Source organism: Vombatus ursinus, unplaced genomic scaffold, assembly GCF_900497805.2.
Source record: "Vombatus ursinus unplaced genomic scaffold, bare-nosed wombat genome assembly UNPS02014848.1, whole genome shotgun sequence".
Lineage (NCBI taxonomy): Eukaryota > Metazoa > Chordata > Mammalia > Diprotodontia > Vombatidae > Vombatus > Vombatus ursinus.
Window position 1 is genome coordinate 1,416,865 of NW_020954626.1, and position 20,525 is coordinate 1,437,389.

Below are 20,525 nucleotides of genomic sequence, written 5' to 3' on the forward strand. Positions count from 1 at the left end.
CAGAGCAGAGTGGAACTGTCATCTTAATGGTAGTTTCATGGACTACCATTCCACACTGTTGACTCATATTGAGCTTGAAGTTCATTGAGTTTCATTCTAGATCTTTTTCATACCGACGACTAGCCATGCCTCCCACACACCAAATGTGTGAAGCAGCTTTTTCGACAATAGTATTTTTCATTTATCTCTGCTAAGTCTTTTCCTACTAAATTCAGCTCGACTTTCCAGCCAGCTGAGATTCTCTTGGATCCCATCTTTCCACGTGTTAGCTTTTTGTCACCACCAAATTTGATAAACATTTATTATCCACTTTAATCAAGTCATTAATTATAATACTAAATCTCACAGGATTTCCTGAAGCAAAACTTTTTGTAAACTTTAAAGCCCCCATTTGAATGTAAAGTATTATGTAGATTCTCCATTTGGTACAAAAGGGAGATCAGAGGAAGAGAGAAATAAATTCCCTGAGGCTAGTGAAGTCCCAACAATACTCCATGGTGATTGCTATTGAGTAGCTGTCCTCAGTAAAGAGCATTTACTGAATAGCCATTGTGTACTAGGACTGTTCTAGGCTGGGAGGGTGGGGGTGGGGGGGAAGCATTGCAAAAGTAATAGAAGAGGAGCAGTTTGCAATGCACAGTAGCTGGAGATTCGGAACAACTAATACATCAGAAAGATTTAAGAACATCCTAGTAGCGAAATCTGCGTAGCCCTGGAGCTTGGTATCCTCGCAAAATAAACAGGTAAGAATTTCCTGCGGTTTAGTGGTACCTGTGTCAAGACGGTGCGCAGTTTCTGACCACATTGACAGGGTTTGCTGATTGGGCTGCTCGTTTTGCATCTTGGCAACAGTGGTTTGCCAGATCCTGTAACTGTCTGAAACTGACTGGTATCATTAGAAATTACTCGAGCTACTTTTGTACATCGACTGAGGCAAAGAAGGGTGCCCTTAGAAATTGGGGAAACTGAAGAAAAAAGAACAGGTCTCTAATAAAAGGAAACAAAGAGCTGAAACACCTTGCTCCTGGGAAGGAGGTTGGTACAAGATCATGGTACCAGCTGGAGAGAAAGCGGTCGCTCTTGGGGGAGGATGCCAACAAAGACCCCAGAAACGCCGACCTTCCCCTCCCAGATCAGGGCTGGAGTGCTTTAGACAGCCAGAGCCCAATTGCAGCACTGAGCTTGAGCGCAGGTAGCCGCCCGCCCTACCGGGTGGGCGGGGCTTTCATCGACTCTATCCCCGCGGGTCGCCCGGAGGGCCAAGGAGCTCCACCTTCCCCCGGCGAGTCTGCCTAAAACCAAGCCGACCTCGCCCCTCTGTCTTCTCCGCCTCTGGGGCGCGACCGGTTTGGCATCCGCTCTTCTTACGCGCTCTGCTCATCCTCCACCACCAGGTCTCATCCTTCTTCTCCTCCACCCCCTCACGTTCCGAAGGCGCCCCTGGAGTTGGTGCCCCCCACCTCGCCGTCGCTGGTCTCCGAGTGCTAGTCTCCTAGTCTTCCCTGGCCCGCTGTCCCGCGGCTTCCCTGGAGCTCGCTCCCCGCCCTCGCTCCTTCCCTCCCACTCCCCTGCGCACCAGCCACCCATCTCCCGGAGTTCGCCCGCCCCTAACGTCGCGCTGCACGCCCGGAGTTCGCCCGCTGCCCTTTCGGGGACAGGGGGCATCGCCACCATCATGCTCCCCGCCATCTACACGGCCGTGGCTGGGCTGCTGCTCCTCCCGCTACTGATGAATTTCTGCTGCCCCTACTTCTTTCAAGACACGAGGTACTTCCTGCAGGTGGCCGGAGTGGCCCGAAGGGTACGCAGCTACTCGAGACGCCGGCCGGTGCGCACCATCTTGAGCGCCTTCTTGGAACGGGCGCGCCAGACCCCGAACAAGCCTTTCCTGCTCTTCCAGGATGAGACGCTCTCCTACGCACAGGTGGACCGACGGAGCAACCAGGTGGCGCGTATGCTCCACGACTGCCTCGGACTTCGGCAGGGAGACTGCGTCGCAGTCTTTCTGGGCAACGAACCGGCCTATGTTTGGCTGTGGCTGGGGATGGCCAAGTTGGGCTGCGCCATGGCCTGTCTCAACTACAACATTCGAGCCAAGTCCCTCGTACATTGCTTCCAGTGCAGCGGGGCCAAAGTGCTGCTGTCCTCTCCGGGTGAGTTCAGCCCCCAGCCCTGCGTCCACCACACTCACCTCTTCCTCCCGCGGACGTACCTTCCTTCCCGAAACAGATCAGACAAATGCACATAAAAGCATCGCCTTTGAGGGGCGGGAGGGGAAAGGGTGGCAGAATTTGCCTCTAAAAATCCCCAGTTTCTTTCCGAAGGCCCAGCTTAAGTGCCATCTCCGCAACAATGCCTAGCCTGATTCCTCTGGTTGCCAGTGCCTTCTTTCTCCTTAAATTGTTTGTTTGTATTTTGTATTTTCTTATCTGTGTTTATGTCATTATCCTCTGCCTTAAGGACTGAGACTGTTTTTGCCCTTTTTTGTATTTCCAGGGCCTAGCACAAGTCTGAGTGCTTAGTATTTGTTGAATGAATGAATACAGACGTTAGGGGCTGGGATCCAGGCATTATAATGAGTATTAGAGGACAGTGTCTGTGGGCAAATAAGAGTATTAGTACAGGGCCTGACTCTTACCTCTGTATATCCACAATGGTGTGTATATCAGCAATGTGCTAGTCTTTAGAGATACAAAGGCAAAAAGTTTCTTCGCCCAAGGAGTTCACATTCTAATGGAGACACAACATGCCCATAACTAGATACATAAAAGAACTGTGTAGAGTAGATGGGAGGTAATGGCAGAGGACAAGGCGCTTACAAGCTTGGAGAACAAGGGGAAAAGGCCTTCCTGCAGAAAGTGGGATTTAAGCCGAGTCTTGAAGAAAAACGGGGATACTCAAAGGCAAAGGTGAGGAGCAATCCAGCAATCCAGGTATGGGGGGATAGGCAGTAAAAAGACACAAAGAGAGGAGATAGTGTTATATGCAAGAGGTAGCAAGTACAGTGCCCCTGGGTCATAGAGTACCTAGAGTGAATAAAGTGTAAGAAGACTAGAAAGGCAAGAAGGATCCAGGTTGTAAAGAGCTTTAAAAAAACAGACAGAATAGTTTATGTATTATCCTAGTGATTGAAAGCCAGAGTACTCCACTGCTACACTCCAGATATCAGGAGAAATCCAGGAAGCCCTCCCAACACATTGGGTGGACCTTCTGTAGTGAATTTTGGTAGAATATGAACAGGAAACCTAGGATGGGCAGGCATAGGGGGGTTGTAATTGATATTGTTCAAGACGAACTTCCAAACTGTGATCAACAAGATCACAGATTCATTTGAACCTTTGGACAATTCCATAATCATGTATTAAGTATTTGCTTCCTGCCGGCATTGTGCTAGATGTGGGGGGTGCAGACAAAGACAAAACAATTGCTGCCCTTAGGGAGCTTGGTGCTATGTGGGAGAGGAGAGGGGAGGAACATGTGGCTTGTGCACAGATCAGCGTAAGCTGGGAGTGATTGAGACTCTCTACCATGAAAGTATTCTAAGAGGGAGAGAACACTTTGAGTTTGGACAACTAGGGGAGCCTACATGAAGAAGGCAGCACCTGAGTTGAATTAGGAAGGAAGATAAATATTCTGAAAGGCAGAAAGGAGGGAGTGTATTCCACACACAGAGCACAGCATATACAAAAGTCTGGAGGCAGGAAATAGCATATCAAGTTAGATGAACAGTGAATGGTCTGGTTTGTCAGAAACCTACAGTACATGAAAGGGAACAATATGAAATGAAGTAGGTTAGAGCCACGTTGTGATGAGCCTTAATGACAGTCTAGTTTAGTTTAATCCAACCAGGCTCTATCAAACACCTACTACATGTCAGACACCGATAAAGACAAGAAGTAAAACAGTCCCTGCCCTCAAGGAGTTTATATTCTATTGGAAGGAAACAACAGATAATGAAATAGAAAATATACATAGTATAAATATAAACTAATTGGGATTGGAAGGCACAAACAACTGGGGAAATTCTAGGATTCAGATTTTACCCCTATTGCCTAATGAAGAGCCACAAACTTTTTCAAAAAGGGAGCAACCTGGTCAAGTTTGTACCTTAGGAATATTATTTGGACAGCTGTCTAAAGAATGGTGTGGAGAGGTTGGTTAAGAGTAGATAATAATAGTCTAGTCAAGTAGAGCTGTAGACATCAATTTATAAACAACAACAAACAACTGAGGCTGTGTAGTGTGGTGTGATGGTTGAAATCAGGAAGACCTAGGTTCAAATCTCACCTCAAATATTTGCTAGCTGTGTGACTATGGTCATGTCACTAAATTCTAGTTTCAGTTTTCTCATCTGTAAAATGAGAAGGTTGGACTTGATAACCTCTAAAGTTCCTTCCAGCTCTAAAGTCTAGGATTCTAAGAACAAACATTTATTAAATGCCTACTACATACCTGGCACTGTGCTAAGACAAAGACATAAGGGAGACAGTCCTGCCTTCAAGGAGCTTACATTCTAATGAGGAGACATGTACACATGTAACTGTTAGGGCAGCTAAATGGTGCAGTGGATAGAGCACTGGGCTTGGCATCAGGAAGACTTTATGAGTTCAAATCTGGCCTCAGACACTTGCCTACTACCAGCTGTGTAAGGGCAAGTCACTTAACCCTGTTTACCTTGGTTTCCTCATCTGTAAAATGAGCTGGAGAAGGAAATGGCAAATCACTCCAGTGTCTCTGCCAAGAAAACCCCAAATAGGGTCACAAAACAGTCAGACACAACTGAAGACGACTCAACAACAAAAATACAGGGAATATACAAAATGAATACATGGCAACCAGCAGCTTGAGGCTGATGGGGTGGGAGTCAGGAAGAGCTTCATGTAGGAGGTAACTCTCAAGTCAAGTCTTGAAGGAAATCTGGGATTCCAAGAAATGGAGTTGAGAAGGGAATACATTTCAGGCATGGGGACAGTCAGTGCAAAGATGTGGTGATAGGAGATAGAGAATGGTGTGTATATCGGTAAGCAGGCCATTATGGATGAGCTGTATGTATCATGTGGGAAAAGTAGCAGTCAGTGAGAAGACTGGAAAGGTAGGAAGGAACCATATTTTGAACGTCAAACAGAGGAGTTTGTAGTTGGTTAATAATAATAACGGTAGCTCATATTTATAGAGTGTTTCAAAGTCTGGTCTTTCTTTGGTGGTCGAAGTGTATGTAAAAGGAAGAGAAGAGGCCACATGGGAGAGATGTGGAGGTAGACTTAGTAACTAATTAATTGTATGTAGGGGAAAGGAAAGAGTCAAAGGTGAGTCACTGAAAGAATTCTCATGCCTCTGACAGAAAGGGGAGAGATTGGAGGGGGGGGGACGAGGATATTTAGGGGGAAAGCAGTCAAGTCAAATTCTGTTTTGGATGAGTTGAGTTTGAGGTGTCAGCTGAACTTTCAGGTAGAGAAAGAGAGGAAGCACTTGGACATGGAGGACCATTGACTTCATAGGTTTTATTGAATGTTACCAGCAGAACTGAGTACAGAAATTGTGTGCTGATAGGGCTCCAGAAATGATTATGAGCCACATCAAAATGAACTTGGGGTAGAAAGGCAACTTCCACTAGGGGCTTGAGCACCCTCCAGTAGAGCTGGGCCCAAGGTTGTGCAGCTTATACTCCCACACTCATTCTCTTTCGTTAAACCTAGGTTGTTGTTAGACTCTGAGTAGCCCAGTGCCTAAGGCTAAGATAGCAATCTCCTTTAGTACTCACTGCCTAGCATGGCTGGCTTCTTTTGTTCTACTCTCCTAATTTTAATTGTGTCTTGGAAGGAGTTGGTCTGGCAAGCATAAATTGTGTTGTACTGACATTTCCCTTTGTCTTAAGTGACTCCCCCCTTTCACTTGATTGCGCTCATACTCCGGTAATGCATTTTTAGTCATTCATTTAGTTATACTTTCACAGTTGGTTATGCATTCATGCTGATTCTTTCACTCCTTTTATAATGAAAAACTTTTCTAGTTGAATGGATCCCTTGACATAGCAATAGCCCCTTAAATTTCGTTATAATTATGCTGAGATTGGAATGAAAATAAACAAGTTTTGCTTTGATTAGGATTACAGTTATCTTAACTTCTACTGACTGTCTCCCCTACCCACCTCTCTCTAGTGAAAGTGACCTCTCTACAATGCTGTACTGGTAAATGTTTAACAATCAGTTCTCCAAAAAAAAAAAAATTTTGCATGTTTTACATACGTATAAGTCGAATCTGCATTCCACTGCCACTTTTAAGTATAAACCCTAGATATAATCAGCAAAAAAAAAAAATAAATCAAGCCCTGATTTGCCAATTTTCAAGGTGCAAGCGCTTACACCATAAATTTAACACTCAGCTCTTCTGAGCTGATTTGAACAGTGATACTGCACTACACTGCCTCTTTCCTCAAATTTCTCATAGCACTTTTAATTGGTTCTCCTTTCCCTTTTTACCTCCTATCCTCACAAGAAGGCTACCAGGTGTGATAGTGGATAGAGCAGGGGTGGGGAACCTGTGGCCTCGAGGCATAGAGTGTAAGCCCTAGAATTAGGAAGAATTGGTAGTACAATAGATAGAGTGTTGAATTTGGGAGTCTAAAAGACTTGAGTATGAATTCTTCATTAGACACTTATTAGCTGTGTGCCCCTAAACAAGTCCCTTAACCTCTCCTAACATCTTTTTTCTCATCTGCAAAATGGGAATGATAATAACACCTACTTTCTAGATGGTCAACTCTGAGTCTATTATCTATGAGCCTCCTTGGAAGCCAGGGCTTTTCATCTTCATGTCCCCAGCACTTAGAACCAGAGCTTGAACAAATGATGGGTGCTTAACAAATAATGTTTGTGGAAATTAACATTGAAATTTGCTGCCACCACTACCTTTTCTATAACCTAACCTTTTCTAGAACCTGTGTTCTGCTACTCGCTCAAAGGAATTAGTAACCAAGGAGGGCCTAATGTGAGAGAGTAAAATCCAAGAGTCCAACGTAACTTAATAATTTCAGAGAATAATAGAATGTTAGCGGAGAAAGGACTTTAGAGATTATCTAAAGCAATAGTAATCCAAGCAGTATTTCATCATAGTTTGTTGCATTTAATGGGGAAAATAGTACCTGTGCCACTGAAAAACACTTTTTCTAAAATAGAAAACAGAGTGGTCTATCATTTTAATTATAAATAGTTTCAGTATTTGAATGTGTATTCAAAAATTAAAATATTAAAATTCACGCATATATATTATTCATTTTCAATACAAATGCATAATAATAAAAGCTAGCATTTATATACTAGCACTTTAAGGTTTGCAAAGCACTTTACATATGTTACCTCATTGATCCTCACAGTTAGGTGCTATTACTATCTCCATTATACAGATGAGGAAACTGAGGATGAGAGAAGTTAAATGTCTTACTTAGGATTACATGCTTAATAAGTTTCTAACACAAAATTCATACTCAAGTCTTTTTAACTCCTGAATTCAACATTCTATCCATTGTACTACCTAGTTTCTGTGTGTGTGTGTGATGATATGTGCTATTGTTATAGTTGTTTAGTTGTTTCAGTCATATCCGACGATTTGTTACCCCATTTGAGGTTTTCTTGGCAAAGATACCAGAGTGTTTGCCATTTCCTTCTCCAGCTCATTTGACAGATGAGGAAAGTGAGGCAAACAGGGTTAAGTGACTTGCCCAGGGTCACACAACTAGTGTCTAAGGCCAGATTTGAACTCAGGAAAATGAGTCTTCCCGATCCTAGGCCTAGCACTCTGTCCACTGTGCCACCTAGCTACCCTATGGTAAGTGAGGCTGAATTTTGAACTTGGGTCTTTCTGACTTCATCTAGATTTAGCACTCTATCCACTGTGCCACCTAGCTTCCTTTCTGACATGTATATACATATGTTTGCATGTGTATGTGTATAAGCTTTAATTGTATATAATATGTGTATAAGCTTTAATAACTTAAAGCTACACTAAGAGTTTTGGAATAACCGGTATCCATGTATATACGTATGTATCAAGTGCCCTAAATCTATCAAGTATCAAGAAGTTTTTGAACTGTTACAGATATTTAACATTTACCTTTTTGTCTTCTTTATTCCTTTTAAGCTCTTTAATTGTCAGAGCCCTCAAAACCAGAAATTAAACTAGACACATACTTAAGGTGTCCTAATCATTCACCAGGAGGTGCCAACAAGATCGGTTAAAACAAAAATGACATGTCAAAGATGGTTCAGAAAGCCAGGATCAACAGATACATATTTAAGTAAGATCATAACTTGAACCCATGTCAGGAAACAGGTCCACAGCTGGACCCATGAGATAGCTTTCCTCTTGAGTTAGAGAAAGTAGTGAAGACTTGCTCATCCAAGGGCTTTAAATATTACAGTGCCCTTCACCTATATTGTCCCATGCCTTGAGGACCTTTATAAGAAGACCTTATTACCTGCACAGTTTCAGGATGTAGTAATAATAATTAGCACTTATGTGGCACTTTAAGGTTCACAAAGCGCTACGTTGTGTGTGTGTGTGTGTGTGTGTTATATCTCATTTGATCTTCATAACAACCCTATGAGGTAGATCAAGGCTAGCCTCATATTCAGATGAGGAAACTGAGGCTGAGAAGATAAGAGACTTGCCCAGGATGACATAGATAGTAAGTAAATGCCTGAGGAAGGATTCAAACTCATCTTCCTGACTCCAAATCCAATACTTTTACCAACTGCACCACCCGGCTGCCTCTCAGTTTGAGAAGATATATCAATATACAGTATGTAAGCAGGCCATAGTATACATTTGAAACATTTACTGTACAGCAGAGTTTCCAAGAACAGAAGTTAATTATTTCAATTTTTTGAGGGCTTGTAGGCACATTACTAGTGGGACAACTGTATAATCTACCTCTGAGTCCAGTTGTCTCATTTCACAGATGAGAAAACTGGGGCCTAAAGAGGTGAATTGACTTATCCAGAGTCCTGGAGAAAGTTAGTAGAATGGTGGGGCTGGGACTAGTCTCCCACCTATTGGTCCAGTGCCCTTTTCACTAGTATGAATTGTCTATAGCCTATCCTGTGGGAAAAAAGAAGGGAGATTTTTTTTTTTTAAGTAAGCTGCACTGGCACATAGGAGGCACTTAGTAAATGTTTATTGAATTGAATTTTAAGAAATCAACAGTTCAATGAAATTGTTATTCCTTTCATGGTTTGGATTTCAACAACAAACATTTGTTAATCACCTACTATGGGCCAGGCACTGTGCTTAGTTGCAGAGATACAAAAAAAGACCAAAAAAAAAAATCCCCCAAAACCCCAGTCCCTGCCCTCAAATCCAGCACTCAATACACTATGTTATTCTACCTCTCTGCAGGGTATGATTGACAACAGGGTATCATCTAGTCAAATCACATGTGGGATTACTTTCCCCTACTGATGATGATGATAAAATAATTTTAATAAGTAGCTTGCATTTCTACAGAGAGCTCTTTAATGTTTTCAAAGCACTTAACAACACTAACGTAGTAGACAAATTGGTCAATACTTGGTTAACTGAGAGCCTTATCCAGGAAATTCTCAAGTATAATAGAGTCTAGTGGCTGAAGGGAAATGGATAAAGTTGGAACATATATTTGAGAACATATTACATGGAAGATGAAAATCCATGTAGCAAATACATTGTGACCACACACCAATACTAGTTGTAGTCCTAACTTAAGCCTTGACCAATCTTGGAGGAAACTTTTTTAAAACTCACTACATGGATTTAAGCAATGTGGCAAATCAAAATAATTTCAATAGCTCAACAGAAATATATTATTGAAAATTCTAATATTTTTTTTTTTAGCCAGACCTGTGATTTCACTAATATAGGGCACTCCCAGTGAGGAAACTCTGGCTACCAACGCAGATCAGAACCTGTACCTGTTTCTGAGGAGAGGCACTGAGAGGTTAATGAGAGGTTAAGGGGTCATGGAGGTGGTAGGTGTCAGAGGCAGAATTTGAATCCATGTCTCACTTTGTGTCTATTGGAGCAATTATCTTGGCCTACAGTCTACCAGTGTCAATGGTATAACATAGAGCATAGTAGTGGTTGGTTTTGGTTTGCTTTGGTTTGTTTTGGGGGTGGGGAGAGGTTGGTTTTGGTTTTGTATGAACATGCACAAGATTATCATTAAAGAAAAATAATCTCTCTCTGCAAAGAGAGATAAAACTGGGTTCTTGGGTGCAGAATCCCCAGAGCCAATATTCCATTTATTAACCTTCACTTTCCTTCTTACCCTTTGTGGACCTCACTTTCCTCCTCTTTAAGATGGGGGGATTGAACTCAATGACCTCTAATGTCCCTTCCAGCCTGTGGGATGAGCAAGGGCCCCAAGAAGCCAAGGGATGGGCAACAATGATTCCCTCCCCTTTTCACAGTGGTTGATCTTTATTTTATGTAGACTCGCTCAAAATCAGGGTTTAAAGACTAGGTGTACCTCCTCTCTCTTCTGCTGCCTCTGAACTGGCTATGGAATATCTCACTGAGAACTCTTGTCATCCTGTTTGAATCATTTACTCCCTGAGACTATGAGTGCTCAGCCCCCTTACTAGGGTCAGCCACATTCCTAGGTCATCCTTTCTAGCCCCCAGCCTCCTCACCACCTAAGACCTCAGGTCTAGTCTTTCTTGACGATTCCAGCCCCACCAGCACAGTGCGGTTAATATCATGGCAGTGGTTTGCAGCCATCAGGCTAGCTAGCTCTTAAGATTAGAAATGATGAGCAGGCTGGGGCTGAAGGGAGGAAGGGAATGAGACCAAAGCAGGAAGGATTGAGGAATGAGATAGTTCAAGCATCAAGTGGAACTTGGATGGTCCAAGGCAGAGCCATATATCCACCATATATATCTCATCTAAACTGATCTTGGCAAATGCATGAAAATCATGGCAAGAACTCTATCTTAGGAGTCTGAAGACTCATTTGAGTCCTAGCCCTGCTCCATAATAGCTGTAATACTAGACAGCTCCCTTAACTTCTGGGCCTTAAAAATGACAATAAAGCTTTTTTTTTTTAACTGAAGGAACAAAAAAATAAATAAAATGAAGGAGCTAAAGTAGATGATCTTTAAGGACCCTTCCAACTCCAAGCTATATATGAGAATCTATGGAGGCAGACTAGTACAATGGAAGGAGCACTAGATCCAATATTAGAAGACATGGGTTTAGATCCTGCCGCTGCCACTTACTACCTGTGTGACCTTGGGCAAATTATTTAACCTCTCTGGGTGTAAGGTAGCCTTATCTGAGAAAATGAGCAAAATGGATTCTTCCAGCTCTATATCTATAATCCTATAAATTCTAAATGAGGAGCCAGATAGCCAAGCTTCTCCTGTATATCTCTCCCACTGAACTATAATTAGTTCAGTGGGAGAGATATACAGGGTGGAATAAGCTGCATCATAATGATTGTTATGAAGATTCAAGGATATTAATAAAATAGTACAATATGGGGGCAGCTAGGTGGTGCAGTGGATAGAGCACCGGCCCTGAAGTCAGGAAGACCTGAGTTCAAATCTGGCCTCAGACCAAACACTTGACACGTACTAGCTGTGTGACCATGGGCAAGTCACTTAACCCCAATTGCCTCACTAAAAAAAAAAAAAACAAACAAAAAATAATAGTACAATATGTGTCTTATCTGAAAGAATCAGCCAAATTTAGGATCATTCTCTTAGTGATAATCATGATATTGATAATAATAATTATTACATATTATTATATTCATAGTGTGTTATATATTATTATATTCTATTATATATACTATTATGTATACTACAATATACTATTATTATTCTAGTTCATTTTGTTTTTATTATTGTTGGTAATGATTGAGGATGGTGGGGCCATCCCCCAAGAAGATGTATTACCAGAAATAAAAAGAAAATGTGAGCAGTAAGAGCTACACATTTGAGTTTTAGTAGACCCTCCTAGCACTAGCAATTGACACCTTGACAAAAAAATATCCATGGGAAGTTCAATTGAGTGGCATCATAATTTGGGTTGTTGCATTTATTTGGCTATATCAAGAGTTAAAGCCACCAAAAAATACTCTGGATCAAGCAACAAAAAATGTATCCTCAAATTTTTAAGACAAATGTACTTGGGCGGAAGAGAGACCTTGGACTTCAAGACACAAGGCCCTGTGGGAGAAGAGACCCCAGACTACAGCTAGGGAGCCTGCCACTGCAGAAAGAAGCAAGATAAGGCAGGTCAGAGGTTAGCTCACCTGCATGAGGTCATCTGGTACCTTCCTACTTTACTAATTCTTGCTAAATAGGTGGTAAACTCCTATGTTTCAATCTGCTAAAAAGACTCTAAAAGTATTATCATTGCCTTCTAAATTTTGGTGCATTGGAATCAAAGTCCTCATTGCCTTGCCCTAGTTTCAACTCTGAAAGCACATCCCTTGAAACAGTGATTAAATGTTTATAAAATATTTGGCTTACTACCTGTGTGACCTTGTGCATGCACCTTAAGTTAGGACTTCATTGCTCATCTGCAAAATGAGGAGGCTACCAGAAGAACTGTTCCTGCCCCCTAACATTTTAGTTAAGAATCCAAGTCTTACTAACATGGATAGACTTAGCCCTTCTCAGCAATGCAAGGATCTAAGACATGTCCAAAGAAAGAACTATCCACATCCAAAGAAGGAACTATGGAGTTTGAATGCAGATTGAAGTATACTATTTGCTATTTTTTTTTCTTCTGTTTTGTTTTGTTTTCTCTTTCTCGTGGTTCCTCCTATTGGTTCTAATTCTTCCTTACAACATTACTAATGTGAAAATATGTTTAATGGGAATGTATATGTACAATCTGATATATCAGATTGCATGCTGTCTTGGGGAAGGAGGTAAAGAAAAATTTAAAACTCAAAAGCTTATCAAAGAGATAGTTCATAAATCAAAATAAGTTAATAAAAAAAGAAAAGTGAAAGGATATTGTGTTTAGTTTACACCAAAGAAGGTTAAGGTCTTTACACTCAGCTTTGATTAAAGTGTGGTCCTCGATGGATGAAATGGGTGAAAACACATTTGCAAGAAGGGTCAGTCAATCAATAAACATTTATTAAGCACCTACTATGTGCCAGGCACTATGTTAAGCCGTGGGGATACAAAAAGAGGCAAAAGATAATCCCTGCCTCCAAGGAGCTCACAAAAAGTTATTTCTGGGGAGATAAACAAATATATACAAACAAGCTACAATAGAATAAATTTTGTTGTTTCTCAAAAAAAAAAAGAATCCAAGTCTTAAGCTGAAGGCAAGTAATGCAAGGAATATGTGATAGCAGTTCTTTATAAAGGTACAAGGGCACCCCCACCCATTGCTGTTCCATGAAACTAAAGGCCTTTTGATTCATTAGGCTAGGGTACAGTCAGTTCCTTAGGACCAATGGTATTGATGAGAGAGGAATTTTGAGGTAGCTAAAGTTCATAGCCTAATCCAAGCACTAATACTGAGTTCAGTGGAAGGGTCATGGAATGGTAGACTGGACTGGTCTGGTTTCAGAAGTCTATGTTTGTGACATTGCAGTTATACTTTGTATGTATATTGTCAAGAAACAAGTTGGTTAGGGTAACTTTATGAGGAGTACATTTGTATAAAACCTTGTTATGACATTTCCCTCTGTTTTTCCCTGTGTTCGAGATTTATTTATCCAAGTAGAATTTAACTTTATTAACCTAATCAAAAGTACAACTTGGTTGTGGTAATGAATCCATTTTTTAAAAATATTTTTACTTCTTTTGAAGGAGTGTTGGGGTGAGTTATACCCTTCTAGAATGTATCCCATGTGATGGTATTCACACTTGACAATTGCCAACCAATAAGTTATCAACAACTGTAGTTCTATGCCATTGAGAAAAGCAATACATCCATGATCACACCTACAAGTAACATTTTTCAGAATGACTTTTCAGACTTTCTCCAGTGGCAGTATCAACACCAGCAATTTCTTCTTGCCTTTTTCAGATGAGCCTTCAATCTTGGCATGACTCTAACCTTCAGACATTTTTTCACAGTCATCCTATTTGTTTAATTCTTGATACTCCAGAAGGTCATATTCTTTTTTCTGTATTTCATGGGTTGTCATGGCCAAAGATTTTATCATGTGGTAGCTAACCTTTCATCATCAGCCTCTGGATGAATCAATCTTCACCTTTGTGGCTAGGCTGGTCCCTTGACAGCCTAAAGTCTATCACCAGGACTGTCCTTGGTGCCTTTATAACTTAATAAAACCCCCAGAGCCTGCAGTCTGGTGCATCATAGAAGAACCCAATGCAGGCTTAAAGTAGAACCTTAGTGGAGGATGCCAGGTGCAATGTAAGTCCAGAGTATTGAGTTATTTATAAAACATTAGGAAGGATGGCATGTGATCGCATGTAGTAGTATCACCTTATAAAATAATAAGAAAATAAGTCTGAGGAAAGCTTTGTGTGAGACAAAACTTAGCTAGATCATCCCAAGAACATGAGGGAAAATGACACAGGTATGGGTATGGGGTAGGCCAGTTTGTCCAAGTGCACACTCCTATAATTAATCGCCTATGATAGTTATGTGGGATTGCCTGGGATCTCAGAACCCATTCAGGTGGGTGGGGGCAGCTCTCCCAGTCTTTGGGCCCCTACTTGGAATAATACCCCTTCCACTATTCTTCCTTCCTCCAAAGGAGTTTCTAATGACATGGTTATCTCATAGTCTAGGGCCCTTCTATGATACTATTCCAGACTCTGTCCAGCACTACCTCTCCTATTGTGGTACATCTCAGTTTGGCAGAACTCATTTCCTGTTGGGGTCAGATGAGCTGTCTGCCCTCTTCCTTCCTGCCCATGGGAGTCCCTTACTCTTACCCAGAGACTGCAGCCGGCTGCGTCTATCCAGGGAGGAATCATTTTTATTTTAGACATTTTTCCCCTTTTGGTTCCTTTTGCCATTTTCTTTTCTGTGGCTCAGATGCTTCTGGGGCTCTGGTTGATGTATTCAAGGAAGGGGAAAAAAATTAAATGTTTAAAGAATGTTTGTACCTCTGGTCACCACTTGTTAAACTTTACCCACAGCCCTTCATGGCAAAGTGAGGGGTTGGGGGAGCATGGTCCATTTGGAGAGATGCTATTTCAGCTGAGGATAAGGCTGAAAAGATTTTTCTGCATTATAGGATAAGAGGAAGAGTTTGATTAAAAGGAATCCTTTGCAAAGTTTGCATTTTTAAAGTTAAGTTTAGCTGTTAATTTTTTTTTTAAAATAAGGTTTTAGTTTCTTTAGTTTGCTGAATCAAAATAATGTACTTAACAATTGAATATTCAGTAAATGTTCACCTTTTAAATTTTTTAAATTAAATTCTCTGAGGGCACACCCTAATGAAATGTGCTACAAAGGCCTGTGAATTGGGAGAATAACAACTAGATGGAAAATTGAAGCAATTTTCCAAAAGTTCTATAGCTATCTAATCACATCATCAATATCAGTGAAATCAGCACATTTGGACTCAACACCTCAGTGCTCAATGTGTTGTATGAGGAAATGAAAATGGTACTTAAGGTGAAGTTGAGAAGTATGGTTGAAACAAACCAAGTACACACAAGAAAAAAAATCTATCTTGGAAGTGACATCAGTTTGTAATATGTTGAAGGATTGATTTTTTTTTTTAGAGGAAGATTGGAAGTAACTGGAAAAAATTATAGTGTTATTACAAAAACAAAAAAAGCAGTTGAGAAAGACATTAGCTACTCATGAGTCATATGCCTTCTTTCTCATCTTTCTAAAATCTTTTTTTCTTTTTCTTTTGGCAAAGCATTCGGGGTTAAATGCCCAAGGTCACACAGCTAGTGAGAATCATGTGTCTGAGGCCAAATTTGAACTCAGGTCCTCCTGACTCCAAGGCTAGTGCTCTATCCACTGCACCATCTAGCTGCCTCATCTCTTTAAAATCTTTATGAGAATGAGTTACATACATACCAAAGGTATCCTTTATGAAAGTCTGAAAAGGAAACAGTCAGGTTTTTGTAAACAGTTTTCCATAGCAGACTATATTCTCATACTCACGCAGTTGACTGACAGGTATAGAGAATACAAGACCATTCTGTGTTTATTGACTGTCTTTAAAAAAGCATTTGACTTGGTGTGGTAACTTCAAGCCTAGAAAGCTTTCTCCCAGCAAGGTGTCTGCCATGTATGTGTCAAGATTATGCAAAATTCTTTGTTGAATGCAACCACAGAGTTATTTGTCATGTGATCATCAATGTAAAAGAAGCTGTAAAACAGGGAAACTTCCAAAGAGTTCAGATGGAAGTAGTCCTAAAGAGATAGTGAGTTCTCCAGATGTCCATGTTTTTGGATGGCATTGATGTAACTCTACTTGACAGATTATGAAGGATGAGCCAAGAAGCTTCCAGAATTAATGGAAAGCTTACTGCATCAAACCCAGAGTACTTCAATGCTGTCCCTATGAGATTCAAGACCATTCAGAAGAGATCAACTTAACAACCAACACAGAAAAAAATGGATGAAAAAGGTCCATTTCTTAAACTATGACATACAGTTTGATGGGAAGTCCATTAACACATTAATCTTGTAGAGGCACTGGAGATGAGCAGTAAGCATGGCTGAGAATTGAATGGGGGAAAAAAGGATCTTTATCATATTTTACCAATTATATTTGTGCTTTCAGCATTCCCAAGCTGCTCCCTTACACACACACACACACACCTTTTCAATACTAGTATTTCCTCCATGATGAGACATGACTACAAACCATGGAACCAGCATCAGCCCCCCAAATATCAAAATTATCGATATAGCAAGGGGCAGTCGAGAGAGACATGGTATATGTGAGTACACTGCATTATATTAAACATCATGACTTGGTTATGAGAAATGTCATAAAATATGTCATCCAGGAAATGAATAATTAGAAAAGGAGATAGGCCAGTTATTTAGAGGGTATATGGGAAAACAGAGGGATAGTCCAAGTGATTCACAGTTACCTACAAAATGTCAAAAGAACCAAAGAAAATCTTCTAGCTTGTTTGGGTTTGTCTTTTTTGTGAAGGATTTACGGGAGGACATGGATAAGAATTATACAGGGTAAGATCAATGGGTTGCCCTAAGTTAGGAGTACTTGTATCAGTGAAACTGTAGATCTCTTATAGTATAGAAATAATCATAAAATTCCCTCCCACCCTATTTTGGGAAACCTTTTTTTCTCTCTGTAAAAAAGAGAGGAGGAGAGGGAGAATTATTTTAGTACGTAAGTTCTGATTCACTGACATACTTAGTTCAGGAAAAAAAGCCTCTGAGGGAAGATTCACAATGAGAGCTCCACTGAGAATGCCGAAGTATGCATATTTTATCTGAGTAAAAGAAACAGAAAGAGATCAGTTTAGAAAACAAGTACAAATTGGTTTGTTGAAAATTGATGTTTCACTTGTTGCAGCTATGAATTTGTCCATCCACTCTGGAAAGCAATTTGGAATAGTGCAAGAAAGTCCCTAAGATATTCCCCTTGACCCAGAGATCCCACTGCTAGGCATATATCTCACCAAGATTAAAGTTCCAAAATTCCCATATACATCAAAATATTCATATTAGTACTTTTGATGGTAGCAAAGACAAAGGAAATAGAGCAAATGTTCATCAGTTGGAGAATGGCTAAATAAATTGTGGTCCGTGAATGTAATGGAATATTACTATTCCACAAGAAATGATGACTATGAAGAATTCAGAGAAGCCCTGGAAAATATATATGAACTATGCAGGACAAAGTAAGTGGGACCATGTAAACAAATACACAGTCATTTCAATAATGGAAATAGAAAGAACCAAAACAACAACTGAATGCTGTGTAAATGTAATGATCAAACTTGTCCTCAAAGAATAGTTGAGAAAGTATATCTCAGGGGCAGCTAAGTGGCCCAGTGGATAGAGTACCGGCCCTGAAGTCAGGAAGACCTGAGTTCAAATCCGGCCTCAGACACATAATGCTTACTAGCTATGTGACCCTGAGCAAGTCACTTAACCCCAATTGCCTACCCAAAAAAAAAAAAAGAAAATATATCTCCCTCCCTTCTTTGAAGAGGAAGAGAACTTATAGAATATTACACATACGGCCACGTTGTCATATTGGTTAGTTTTTCTGAATTACTTTTTTTCTTTAGCTATAAGGGATGATTCATTGAGTAAGGGAGGGGACATCTATTCTGAAATGAAAGTGATGTAAAAGCAAAAGATACGGTATCAGTAAATTAAAATTTTGAAAAGGGAGAGTAATTCCTTTTCTTTCTTGGGTTAGGGATATGTGTCCTTAACCTAAGGGAAGAAAGACCAAACAGCTGCTGCACCCTCCACTGGTTGTTACAGTATCTTAAACAACTTGTTGGTACCTTAAACAACTGCCCAAACCCTTCTGGCCAAAATGGGCAACTTCAGGAAGATGAAGGAGAGAGTATCCCAGGGAGACTGATGCATTTTCCTTTTAGGCAGTTTCAGTGGAGGTAAACTCACTGCAGATTACCTCAAGTCTCAGAAATCAGATAACAGGTCTAGTCTCCTGGATACTAAGAAGTCAGAGTCAGGTTACTCAAGCTAAGATGAGGAAAGTTTGAGGTCAGGTCAATAGGAGTTTGAGGAATGGTATGAACATAGCACCATTCAAAGATTGAAAGATATTTTAAGGGGAAATAGAGGCACTCGTGAAAGGAAAAAAAATTGTTCCCATACCCATATAGGGCTATACTTAGCCACTCTGTACTTGGCAAACTAGCTAACTCTTGGGTGTCCTATCCACTACTCCTGTGATAGTATCTGACATAGAATTTTGTAGAGACAGAGAGGAGAGGCAGCCAGAGAGGGGTAAGGGTCAATTTGTCCTCCTTTCTTCTTACCCCCAGTCATGCTGCTACCCCTTCCTGTGCCTCAATAGAATTAACCTAACCTTTGGTCAGCCTTAATGAAGACCGAAGTACATTAGGCTTTAAGCAAAATGTTGCTTCATAGAAGAAACAGTTGTGGAACTAATTAATGAAACCTCAGCTCACTTCATGGTAGAAGGGAAGAGAAAAAAAATTCATATTTCTTGACTTTGTTTTCAAAATTTGGAAAGCTAGGGGGGAGCATATATAGGTGTGGGGAAGGCATGAGACATGGATAAGCATGGGTTTGAGTTAAACATTAATTTTAAAAACAATGAAATTGAGACACAGCAAGGCTTAGGGGCTGGAGTACAGTAGGCACCAAAGTGAGAGCACCTCATTCCTGTCTCACCTCAGTCACTTACTACTCTATGTGACCTTAGGCAAATCACTTTTTCTCTCTGATCTCAATCTTTCTCATCTCTGAAGTGTGAAGGTTGAACTAGAAGGCCTCGGAGGTCCTGGATTCTCATTCCATCTCTTTGCTAGCTTTATGATCACAGGCAAATCACTTAATCTCCCCAGGCCTCAGTTTCCTCACCTGTAAAATGGGAATAAGATGACCAATAGTACCTACCTAGAGATTCCGTGTTCCCAGGCAACTCTCTAACAGTATAAATTGAAAAACAGGTGCCAAACTCCATGAGTAAAGGGAGTTTCATCAATAGGATTTCCCTACAACCAATGAAATCACAGGTCTGATTTTAAAAAAAGAAAACAACTACTTCACAAGGTTGTTGTGAGACTAAATGAGATAATATGTGTAAGGTACTTTGCAAACTTTAAAGCATTATACTCAGTTATTCTTGTCAATAATTGTCTTGAAACACCATTATGAGACATAATGCTTGAAACCTTTATTGATTTTTTTTCTACTCCGTAAAGGTAGGGCAGAGATTATGAGGTTAATAAAAAACTTCCTTGCTTCTTAACCTCTCTAAATCTTCTGCCTTGGGGCAGGTAAACTGGTTGAGCTGCTGATTAGATGTTTTTACATAGACTATAGATGCTAATGCAGCTATCTTAGCAGCCCTGTGGATGGTTCTGGGCATTTTAGCTGCTTGACCCTATGCTTGTCAGTTCCCAGACCACCTGGAGCACTAAAGAGTCTGCAAAAGGAAGCTTTCCTGAAGCTAAATCCACACATTGCTGTCCCTCAGCACAAAAGGGAGAGGGTTTTTTGTTCACTCTTCCCACTAAAAACTTTGCATACTTTTTTATTTATTTATCTGTGTGCATGTTTTTTCCACCAAATAGGCAGATAAGCTGCCTGGGGGCAGGAACTGTCTCGTATTTCTCTTGTATCCTCAGCACCAAGAACAGTGCCTGACACATACTAGGTTTTCAACACATTCTTGCTGAATTGAGGAAAGAAGTCAAGAGCACAAGTCCCCAAAGTAGAAAATCTGTCCAAACTGTAGCAACACATGATCCATTTCTCTTCCTCTAAAAAGTCATCTTATTGTGAGTTGGGATGATTCGTTCCCCAGTTTCATGCCTACTCTCTGGACTCTGATGCAAATTAGTATGCAAAAGAGGATTCCAAATACCAATTCCTCT

The 20,525-nt window shown here is 40.7% G+C and overlaps 1 protein-coding gene across 1 annotated transcript in view; it reads left to right on the plus strand.

Moving 5' to 3' along the window:
• Positions 1-1,309: 1,309 nt before the first annotated feature.
• Positions 1,310-20,525, plus strand: part of SLC27A2 (solute carrier family 27 member 2) — a 66,975-nt gene continuing 47,759 nt past the window's right edge. Inside the window, exon 1 of the mRNA XM_027840853.1 lies at positions 1,310-2,153. Coding sequence (XP_027696654.1) covers positions 1,676-2,153 — 478 coding nt within the window. The 5' untranslated portion in view covers positions 1,310-1,675. The remainder of the gene's footprint in view (positions 2,154-20,525) is intronic.